This window comes from Periplaneta americana, chromosome 15 (assembly GCF_040183065.1).
Source record: "Periplaneta americana isolate PAMFEO1 chromosome 15, P.americana_PAMFEO1_priV1, whole genome shotgun sequence".
NCBI classification, from domain to species: Eukaryota; Metazoa; Arthropoda; class Insecta; order Blattodea; family Blattidae; genus Periplaneta; species Periplaneta americana.
In genome coordinates this window covers 53,479,683-53,492,057 of record NC_091131.1, presented here as the reverse complement: position 1 = coordinate 53,492,057, position 12,375 = coordinate 53,479,683, and the positions used below count along the sequence as shown (strand labels likewise).

The 12,375-nt window shown below is 36.1% G+C and overlaps 1 protein-coding gene across 2 annotated transcripts in view; it reads left to right on the top strand.

Annotated features, from left to right (window-relative positions):
• The window catches only part of LOC138714944 (cytochrome P450 4C1-like), a 41,501-nt gene extending 31,337 nt beyond the window's left edge, over window positions 1–10,164 (top strand). For both annotated transcript variants that reach the window (XM_069847249.1, XM_069847248.1), the window contains exons 10-12: window positions 2,446–2,614; window positions 5,142–5,321; window positions 7,500–10,164. In XM_069847249.1, coding sequence (XP_069703350.1) covers window positions 2,446–2,614; window positions 5,142–5,321; window positions 7,500–7,651 — 501 coding nt within the window. In that variant the 3' untranslated portion in view covers window positions 7,652–10,164. The remainder of the gene's footprint in view (window positions 1–2,445; window positions 2,615–5,141; window positions 5,322–7,499) is intronic.
• Window positions 10,165–12,375: the final 2,211 nt, after the last annotated feature.

Sequence of the window (12,375 nt, the reverse complement as noted above, 5' to 3'; positions counted from 1 at the left end):
AGATCAACGACGTGGTGTACCGCATCCAGCGACAACCTCGAGAGAAGATGATGGTGGTGCATCTGGACCGATTAGCATCCTACCAAGGGACTGCCCGGGACGAGCAGCCCTAAGGAGGGGGCAATGTGACAGCGACGTGAGAATCGAACTCACGACCAGCGTCCCGCATGAAAGCAGATCGCAGAGGCTCCACGGAACATTGAGTGACGTCGCGCGGTGGAGAGAAGAGAGAGGGTGTATTACGTCACGCGACGAGATTGCGCGCGCATCTGGTGCTGGTAGAGAGGAGAGGGCCCTGGATTTCTCTGGAATGCCATCTCTAGAGACGGCTGGAAACTTCGAGGTTACGTCGCTATGGTTATAAATTACGGTCGCGAAGGAACGACGGCAGTTTTCAGAGTTTTCAGTTATTCAGTCAGTGAGAAAGCCAGAGCAAGCAAGCCAGCCGGAGTTCGACTCGAGTGTGCGTCCGCATCTGCGTCAGCATCCGAAGGCCTGAGTTCGAGTGCAGTGGACCGCAGTTGGAGGGACCTGAGTTCGAGTGCAGTGGACCGCAGTTGGAGGGACCCGAGTTCGAGTACAGTGAACTGTCTCTGAAGGTCTGTGGTTCGAGATACTGTGAACTCGAGTGACTGAGATAGAAGAACTGTGAACTGAGAACTGATAGTTCTGATTTGTAAATAGTACTGTGTAAATATTAGTTAAGATTAACAGTTCATTGTTGTGCGTAATAGTCCAAGTAAATTGTCATTGTCGTCGGTGGAGTGCTATAACGAATACTGTGTTGAGTGAAGATCCAATTGTTGACGAGAGCGTTAAGGTGAATTGTAGAAAGGAATTATTGTTGTGACGAATAAATTACATTGTTGTTACTAATAAAATTCACATTATTAATCAGTTTTTCTTTAACTGGAGTTTGCCGCCTATCATAGCTTTCCAACTTTTCCAGTCAAGAGGCTGAGTGGTCCCCATTCCAGACCCTATATCCTTGAACAGTTTCTTGAGTATAGCCGGGAATCGAACCAGGGACCACCTCGTTCACAGTCAGTCAAGTCAACCACTACATCAAGAGGCGCACCACTGCCAATACTATGATCAGCACTAACATCATTACCACAACCATTCTCATCAATATAAATATCAGTCATAATTACATCACTGAAGCTGTAATCAGGTTGGATGGTAACACTGAGCAGAGAGAGATAGAGTGCTGTTGCCACAAATCCTTGAGACATGCTTGATTGACCGACAACACACACAGCTGCGATCTTTTCCTGAGGTGTGGCAATGTAGTATCTCTCATTTTTGCTTGTCTCGGTAGCTGCCGGTGGAAACTTACAGAATATAAGTACACTTTAAAAATTATTTCCCTTGCCTAGGTATGGAAAACTTGCTCCTTTCCACTTCATGGATCCATGACCACTTTCGAAATAAAACTATAAAAACTTATACAATAAGCAACAACTCTCTCAAAAACTGCACATTCGAAACACCTATTAGAGAATGATGCTATTGGTTAAGCAGAAAGAAACCTCACTCCTTGCCCCCATACCGCACTTTATGTCCCTTGCACATCCATCACAAAACCACCTTCTGAGGTGCTTCCTAGTTTATCATCATCACAGTCGTCACTATCATCACTGTCATCTTCATCTTCATTAACAACATCGAAAAAAGTCTTCACTATTATGGGCCGTTCAGCAGTTCATATATTTTCTCTATTCCATTTTATTTTTTAACTTTGTGTATATATTTTCAATGTCATTTGTCATTTGACATTTCTGATCTCTTCTGGCATTGGCTTATTTGTAACCCACTTCTGAGGTTGGGACGCTGGAAGACAGAGTTACGCTGTCTGATGATATTATAATAGGATGTTTATGAAGTGCCAGGAGAGATCTTAAACCTAAGCCTAACCTAATTTCCAGACAGTGGACGAACACAGGAGTAAATAAGTAAGTAATGGTACAAGAAAAAATCAAAACATCAAATCCCAAATTGTCTTCAAAATTGGATCTGTAGCAATTGATCCATAAATCACCTGTCTAGCTCAGATAGTAGTACATTTTGCCTGCCGATCTGAGGCTGCTCTTGTGCATGGGTTCGATTCCCGCTTGGGCTGAATACCCAGTTTTTTTTTCGAGATTTAAGGAAAAATTCCTGTGTTCTAACCGAGAATCGAACCTGGGACCTCATGAACTGCAGTCAGAAGCTCTGACCACTAACCCATGAGGCTGGTCACTTTATATAATATATTCTCTCTAGTATTGCAATACATGTGTTCTTTATACAATTATTCAATGTGTTCTTTGTCTTCGTTATGTTTTTTTTTCTCTTCCGAAGTTTGAATCTAACTTGAGAATATCTTGTTTTCCATTTTTATATTGTAATCTTTTTGTTAAGTCATTGGTAGTTCAGACTGATACTGGAAGAAATGTTTCACAGGATAAAGTGGTGGCAGAGCTGAAGGAGATATTTGATAGTTCAGATCGACCTCCAACATACAATGACCTGCAGAAGATGAAGTACCTGGAACAAGCCATAAAGGAGACCCTTCGGCTGTACCCTAGCGTTCCAGTGATTGGACGATACTGTGCTGAGGATTTGAAAGTCGGTGAGTCAAATGACATAATGCCATTAAATATTATTATAGTTAATCTAGGCCGGCTTTCGAACTTCTGTATTCTAACAATTACATTAATTTTTATCTTTCTCTACATTCAGTCCTTCGTGGACTGCATTGAAAAAACCAAAGAGTTGTATCTCAACTAATATTCTTAGAAATGAATATTTTTCACTATTTCAGAGTCATATAAATTACGGAATACATATATTGGGGCATGTCACAGATGTTACAAAAATATTATTACATCAAAAGAAGGCACTTACGATAATGCTAAACAAAAATTGTAAAGAAACTTGTAGACTTTTGTGTATTCAAATAAAAATAATGACAATGTGTAATTTATATACAGGGTGATTCAGGACCTCTGCAATGAACTCTGGAGATCAATAGATCTCGCAATGAGGATCATTTTTCGTAAAACAACCCATGTTCTCCGATGCCTCGTGTAGGAGCTATGTTGTTGTTGTTGTTGTCTAGTGCCTTGCATCTGGCAATGAAGCCATTAGCAGTCGTGCTTTCCAATACTTTTGAACTGTAGTTTCTTCTGATCTTAATGCTTCACAGGTCTTCAAGTGATCTTCAATCATTTCTGCTGGATCATTACACAGGACACATATGGGTGAAGCTGAGATACCTATTCTGTAGAGATGACTTGCTAGACAGTCGTGATTTGTCAATAGTCTGAAGGCTGCAACTGCTGTTTTCCTTGGTCTCTGGGGGATTATATCTGGGTTGGAATGTAGTGTAATCCATTTTTTGTCTTTAGCATTTGATTCTATTTCTCGTAGGTATGAATGAGAAAATTTTCTGGTGATCAAGTGTTTTAACTTGAGGAATATGAGAAATTAAATTTAGGCTTTTGTTTTATTGTTGTGCCTTTCTTTGCAAGTGTGTCTGCGGTTTCATTCCCCATGACTCCACAGTGTGCTGGAATCCATTGGAGACGGACAATCTTATTAACTTTTTGGAGTTGTGTTAACATTTTGTAGCATTCTCTTATTTTTGTTGACTTCTTTGTAGCATTGGAACATATTCCCTGAATTGCAGCTTTAGAATCTGAAAGAATTACTGTCTTGTTATATTTATTTAAGGGAAGATTTAATAATTGTCGGAGAGCAATGTGTATAGCCTCTATTTCACCATCATAATTTGTTGTGTCTCTGCCAACAGAATGATAAAAGGAAAAATGTGTACATGTAACTCCAGCTCCAGTAAGGTTTTCTGTGGTTGATCCATCAGGCCTATATATGTGTAGCCATTCTTCTGTAGGGTATCTAGTATTGATCGTTTCCAGTGCTAGAAGTTTTTGTATTTCTTTTGGTGTGTCTGATTTACTTATTTCCTCTATTAATTCCAAACTGAAGCTATGAGCTATGTGACATTGAAAAAAAGACAAGTTTCAGTGACATTTACAGTTAATTATGAAATGAATTATTCATTTATTTCTTCAAGAATACTTTGGGATACATATTTATTTATTTATTCTGGTGTAGTTAAGGCCATCAGGCCTTCTCTTCCACACCACCAGAAATACAAATACAATAACAGAAATAAAAAGGAAAAAAAAAAACACTATAAACAAAGTAAAGACACACAAAAATATACACAGGTTGCAATCACACAAACTTCAAATGAGTGATTAAGTATATTAATTGTATCCTAACTAATTAACTAACATAAACAAGAAACTTGCGATTTTAATCTAGAGTAAAAAACACAAATCAACACTTCTAGCAATACCTAAAAGCATTAAATAAGACAAAATTTTCCAATTTAATTTTGAATTGTGATAGAGTCCAGCAATCCCTGACGTTATGTCAAAAAAAGTAACACTCTTTTAGTATCAAAGATTCTGACAATGTGCATTTCTATGAAAACTCTTGAAATCATGTTGAAAATATGCCCGCTTTTGTGTTAGAATATTGATAACTCCTGTTTTATTAACCCTTCAGTACTCGTGCAGCATACATTTGTAATCTACTACTGTTTATTACTTCATCACATCTCCATTTTCAATGCTGATAGCGTGAAATTTTCAATACCTTCCTGTTAGTTTAGCCCTGGTATTTGGAGTATTTGGATGCAATTGTGATTTTTTTCTGTGTAGCAATATATATGTTTTTAGAGTGGATTACAAATATAAACATATGAAATAAACATGTACTTGAACCCAATAGTGACTTAAATTTTAGGCCTAGGACATAACGCTTCTAGAGTGTAGTTTATAATAACAACAATAGAGTTTTTAATTACATTCTTTGCATCATGATATAAATATTAAATTTCAAATAGAATTACACTGTTATATTACAAATAATTTAATAGAATTAGTAATGTTACTATTACATATAAGTTGTAAAGCTACATATTCATACGTGCAAAAAGAAATGGTTATTAAAAAAAAAAAGAGAGATGGATTACAAAATAATATACTCCGTGCAAGTACTGGTGTTACAAATTATGGCATGAGCACTGAAGGATTAATAGAAATTTTAAAAAAGTTTTATTTTTGCAGGTGATTACACAATACCTGCTGGTGCAAATGTATTAATTCCAATATTTGCACTTCATCGTAAGGAAAAATATTTCCCGGACCCAGATAAATTTGATCCAGATCGGTTTCTTCCAGACAACATACAGATGAGACCAGTATTTAGCTTCATCCCCTTTGCTGCCGGCCCTCGGAATTGCATAGGTACGTTTCTCTACTTCTTTTGGTGAGTTTCTTTAATTATCAACATCGCCCAATATCAGATTGGATTTGGTTGAAAGACCAGATCACACTTTCAAAATTAATTCGCAGGCAAGAATGATATAATAATATTAAATTGTTATAATTATTGGAAAGTGAAAAGAAATATGATACATCAAACTATTTGGTCTTATATTTTACAAATTCAAAGAATACAAAGATAATCAGATACATTTAATGAAAAAACTGAATTATATGTTGTTTACTATAGATTCAGTATCTATTTGCATTGACGATTTGAATAAGTCTTGTGATAACTTGTTCTTCTCCTTAGTTTTTAACAATTTCAAGGCAGAAAATTAACATTCACATACATATTGTATGTACTAACAAACATTGATTGCATTTTAAAAGCAAAATTTCGCAAGTTTATAATGTTCCTTGTTAACTAGTCTCCAAAACTCAATGAGCTGACAGTAATTTCTCATTGATATAAGAAAACTGTCACTCTGTAAGACATATAGTTCCAGCTGCAGATCTGGATCCTGCTTCCATAAAGTTGTTAAACAGAAGAACTCTAAGTTGTAGTTCATCAAAATCAGAAAACCTCGAAGTAGACTACTATAAATTCCTTTCCTTCTGAATCTCTGCCACATGTTTAGCAACTGGAGAAAAATCAGCATCTTTACATTCTAACTTTTTCGTAGAGCATCATTTGAAATGTTTTGTCATTTTTAGAAATATCTTTTTCAAGATGATTAGCTGCTTTTTCTGGACGAAACAATATAATTCATAATCTCAAAGGTCTTACTGCTATGCTATATGACAGAGAGAACAATGTTGAAACAAGAGTGCTTGATTATTATTATTATTATTATTATTATTATTATTATTATTATTATTATTATTATTATTATCATCATCATTATTATTATATAATAACAACAAAATAATACACTGATTTAACTAATACAAAAATATTAGATATGCAAGGAACTAATCTTGGTAATACAGAGAAAATCTTCTAGAAATAAGCTAAAACTACTGTATGTCACCACTTTTGTTCACTGACGAAATTTTCATTAGATCGAAAATTTTATTCATGTATTCAGAATCAAAAGAAATTTACACTGACACTGATGATCAAGTGATTGTTTCCAATTCTGATAACAATTTACAGGCAATATTCGAACTGGATAATGGTGTTCAGAGCTAAAGTGGATCAGGTCACAAATTTTCATAAATTGAGTTTAATTCATTTTCTGATTATCTGAAGTTGGATCTTTTTCGAGCAATAATGGATCAAGTCTTAATTCCAAGCATTCGCCGGTAGGTGACACTAGTCACTTTTGGCTCAGATTGTTTGTTTGTTCACAATGTTCTGAGCCACATTGGATCAAGTCATCAAAACGTTGCATCATTTAACATAACAATTGTTTATATTTTATAAATCTAGAATTTGAGAATGGAGTAATAAAATTATTGCTAGTGAAATTAGATAATCCACTAGAGCAAGTTAACTTTAAATTCTATTATCTTAAAACTACGTCTCATGGACTAGCTCTGAACGCCTCATATAATAGCCACAAAATACAATATGCTAATAAACTTAGGTAAAAGAAAAGTGATGACATTCTCTGGAAAACGCATGTAATATGGAAAACACCAGTCAGAGAAAAAACGTTTTTACTTAGGTTGTTAATTCAAATTTGCTTATCTAAAATGCACTTTATTGTATGAGGTTAATACAGATGAAATAGATTAAAAGAAAGTTATGTGAATTGAGTTACGAAGCTGTCTTGTAAAATGGAACTAGAAAAGATTCTGTTTTGAAAAATTTATGAGCTAATGTCTACCATGATATTAAACAGGATAGAAACATGGACAATAAATGAAAGAGGCAACACCAAACTTTAATGCAAGAAAATTAAGTTTTTAAGAAATGTAGTGGGATTCAGAAAAATAAATAAAAAGAAGAATTAAAAATATGTAATTAAAATCATATAATAAAATAATGTAGAGATAATCGTATATTCCACGTGCATCAAACGAAAATTGACATCCTTTTCAACAATCTAAGACTATATGTCAATCAGTAGTATGTCCAAAGAAATGTTGGATGATGACAATGACGGTGGTGATTATAATACTCTGTGTGACATATATTGTGTTGTGATGCAGGTCAGAAGTTCGCTATGCTGGAGATAAAGGCGACAGTGAGCCAGCTGCTGAGAAGGTACAGGCTGATGCCAGGAACTTCGCCGCTCCAGTTGATGCCAGACATCGTGCTCAAGACAGTGACAGGAATCAATATAAGAATAGAGCGCAGATGAATGGGACAAGTATAGTACATAGGGATATAGAACTCATCACTGAAGTCGTCTATCCTGACTGAAGTATTCACGTTTTGTTCTAGTCTCTCCACAAAAAAAAAAAATCCCTTAGAATAAAATAGGCATAATCACTTCCTTATATTATAAATCAAAATTGCTGTTCCCAGTGTTCAGCCACTTTACAGAAATGTTGGGATGGAGAAATTGAACTTACACTTCACTATAATAGTTCCTCTGTAGAATTAATAAATATGTACCTAAGAGCTAAAATCATACTGCAGAACAGTAGTTTTACAAGGAGAATGAAAATTAAAATGTTGCTCCATTTGTACAATTACCCAATTCAAAAGTTAAGCCTGGAATTATAATCTTGCGGCTCTAATTCATGGCTTGATGGAATTCTGTATAGTTTCACTGCATTAATTTTGTTGCCACTCCCGGGGTCTATTCCACAAAGATATGGTGCTGTACAGTAGTGGCAAAAAAAAACCGGACTGACCCTTGTAGTTGATTTCAGAGCCTTGTTCACTCCAGAGCACGATAGACTGGTAACTAAGACTTTCGTGGTTCGAATCCTGCCTGTGAAGGAAACTTTTTCTTTGTTCCTTATTCACATTTATTCCCAATATTTTTCCTATATATTTTTTTTCTGGATTAAATTAAATTTGTTGTGGATGATTTGTTTATAGAATGAAAAGAAAATGCCCGGGTTCGTATCTGTATTATTGTTGTACCTCTTTTTCCAGGCCATCTGCTATTTCATTTCCATATACTGTATATTAAAATGTGAGGGTAACCATTGTATACCAATGAAATGATCTTTTTTTAAATGGATCAAATTATTTACAGTATTTCTAAGATTCCTGGATTTTTTAATTTTTTGAAGTTGATGACCGAGCTATTGCTTGTATGGTGTCTCGCGAATCTGACAGAATTACAACTTCCTGAAATTTATTTATTCTGTATAAGAGATTCTGTAAAGCTATGTAGATACTAGCCGTTATTTCTCCATAAAAATTAATAGAATACCTATGGACCACATTATGGTAAAGTGAAAGAAGAGGGCTTGTAACTCCAGCTCCAGCACCTTCTTCAGGTGCTATGAGTGACCCATCTGGAAAGATAAGCAGCCATTCTGTATGTGGATATTTTGAATTGAATGAGTTTATTATTGTTGTGTCAATGTCAGATTTTTTTAAGTTTTGATCTAAATATAAGTTGTGTTTTATTGATTGTTTGTTAAATGGGCTCTTTATTAATATGATATTGGTTATGATTGTGAAACTTATTCTAAAGTTTCCATTTACTTAATATTTTATTGTTATTTTAATACACTGATAAGTTCCTTTCTCCGAGTTTTAATATTGTTAAAAGAAATGCCTATATACAGAAGAAATTTACAATCATAACCAATCTTGAATGATAACCACTCTTTGGCATCGAATTCACACGAAATAATTTGTACATATGAAGAGTGCAGAGGAAAAACAATCAAAGTCACAATGCTCGTAAAGATGATGTCCTCATCTAATTCAGTATATTACTGCAAAATTTATTGCTGTTCCTAATGAAAAAGTAGGAAAAAGTAACTGTATCTGTGGTGATCATTTTCCTTTACCACTGAAAAACACTGAAGTTTGCAGTAATATAATGAATTAGATGATGACATCACCCTTATGAGAATTGTGACTTTGATTGTTTTTCCCCTGTGTGTGTGTGTGTGTGTGTGTGTGTGTGTGTGTGTGTGTGTGTGTGTGTATATATATATATATATACTGGGTGTTCATTTCAAAGTGTGTCATGACGTCACTGTTGTTGGGTCACAGATTTGAAGCGAGTTTCAGCTTATATGTTAGAGAAGTTGCCTATTATTTAAGGCGTTCTTCAATCTGAATTTGAGAACGTGTACGGGGTATAACTTGAACGTCGTAGCAACAGATGGCGGTCTGTACGGTCTGTGTGCTACCATAACCTCTTTCGAACTGTGTTTTGCGCCGGCAAGTCGTACGCAGGGTATTTGTTATCATCGGTTGCGTATGGTAACATTCCACAACACAAATCAAATGCTCCGTGTCCATGTTGACCGTCGAAGCTAATGTCAACAAATACGTAAGTAATCGTCTTAACCCTCTCCCCATATCCTGACAGTACGTATTTCCAAACAGTTCACATTCCTGCCACTACCGGCGTTACCGTACGTATCGGTACGTACTTTTCAGAATGAATGCCGTACTTGGTAGGCAACTTCTCTACCTCATAGGTTATACACCTCTGCGGAAGTGTAGGAAGATTGAATTCTCTAGGCTCATCGGCTAGCCACATGACGGCATACAGCGAGCCATGGCACACTTTGAACTGAACACCCAGTATATATATATATATATATATATATATATATGAAAAGATGACAGGGTATTCGTAGAATCCCTATAATGTTTAAGTTGTTGATGGTTGTATGGTTTTGAAGTTTGTAGGTTATGGTGTGTTTGAAATAAAAGTGTAATTGTAAAGAATCTTTGCTTAATTAATTTCAAATAATCCTAGGTCACCACTTGATGAGAATCATCTTCACATAATCATAAAACAAAGAACCTGAACATAGCTGTCACAATGGTGTATCTGGTAGAGCACTGGACTTGTTCGATCCCCAGTTATAACTTGTGTTGGGCAAGCTCGTGGTCCAGGTAACAACACGGGTTTACTCTGAGAGCTCTGCTCTGGTTCCCCCGTAGCATCCCAACAAACCTTCATAATCATCTCATCTCATCACAGATGTAGTGTAGATCAGCTTCCTGTGGGATAATGTGGGCAACGACTATGATGGTAAATTGGTCTACACAACTGACTTCATATGGGTGAATGACGAACAGTCAAGTACCTGTCATTAGTTAAGAAAAAAAAAAAAAACTTGAACCGTGAAAGAAAATAAATGCAACATTCACTGTTCAAGCCACTAGTAATATCTAGAATGTAATATACGATGATATTTAAATTTCATTTATTTTTCCAATAAGTGATATGTTGCTGGTTGCATCAGCCCACTGTTGCTAAGGAGTAATGACTTGTGGATGATACTGGCTGCTGAACAGCAAGATGCATGTAGAGTATTACAGAAATGGTAACAAACATTCTTCCCGAATATGTGCCCACTTAAACGTTGCACATTAAAAATTAATCTCAATCTTCCATAATTTTTTATGTATAAATTACTTGTAACTTACTAATAATTCACTTGTTTCATATTCTTTTACAAATGAAATACTGTAGTAAAATTTGTGACTGCAATAGATGTACAATACAGACAGTTCCTATGCATACTGGTCACACTCCAACCTTTACCTAACAAAATCTGTTGGGCGATGAGCGATTGTATTCCAGTGTATGGACATCTGTGCAAGCTTTTCTACATGGACTAGTCGCACTCCACCTCTTACTGCTTGACTTCTTCGGGCCACATTCTTCGCACTGCCATCATTAAGCTGACGGAACATTGCTACCTGGGACTGATCTTCATAGGAACTCTCTCTATATTATTATATAGTAAATAGTAAGAGTTTGTAAGCAAGAGCTTGTTACGAAACTCCAACATAAATGAACTCTCACTTTGAGAGAGGAACAGAGGTTGTGTTCGAGAATAAGGTGCACAGGAAAATATTTGGGGCTAAGAGGGTTGAAGTTACAGGAGAGTGGAGAAAGTTACACAACGCAAAACTGCACGGATTGTATTCTTCACCTGACAAAATTAGGAACATTTAATCCAGATGTTTGAGATGGACAGGACATTTAGCACGTATGGGCGAATCCAGAAATGCATATAGAGTGTTAGTTAGAAGACCTGAGGGGAAAAATACCTTTGGGGAGGCCGAGACGTAGATGGGAGGATAATGTTAAAATGGATTTGAGGGAGTGGGATATGATGGTACAGACTGGATTAATCTTGCTCAGGATCGGAACCAATGTTGGGCTTATGTGAGTATAGCAAGAACCTCCGGGTTCTCTGAAAACCATTTGTAAGTAACTAAAAGTTAGTGGTATCTAAGAAACTTCCATATGTAACAACAATTCATGTTAATATGTACAAGTCTATCCCTGTGGAGTAACAGTTAACACGTCTGAACATGAAACAAACTGGCCCGAGTTTAAATGCTGGGTAATTTTCTGCGCTGGATCCTGGAAGCATTTCACTGGCATTTCATCTCACTCAGATGCTAGATAACCATAGCAGTTGATTGTTCAGTCAACAGTCCGAAGACAGGTCTGAACCTCACAAGTGACATCAAGAAGGTACCACTTATGAGGCAGCTAGGCCAGGAGATAATAGGTTAGGGTGACCAGTTCCTTTCCCCCTCCATTGCATACATCGCTTAGACTTCAGATGCATACAAACAATTGTTCTTCCTCTGATACATATCGTCAAGTGAGATGTACTGCCTGATAATAAATGTACATATCAGCCAGAACCTCAATCAGAAATGAGTCTATAATTGATCATAGGTGAGTCATACGCAAAATAATCCACCTTATCACTCCTTACAAATCACATGTTAATGGTTCGGGTCTGCTACAATACAGATAACAGCTCTGATTCCACTATACTGTGACTCCGATTGGTGGTTACTGATTCTGCATGCAGAGAGAAGTCAACGGACATGCATTAAGGTCCGCCATAATTATTTTCTGTATATGGTACATCTATGATAAATATAACAGCGTTTCTCAAAGTG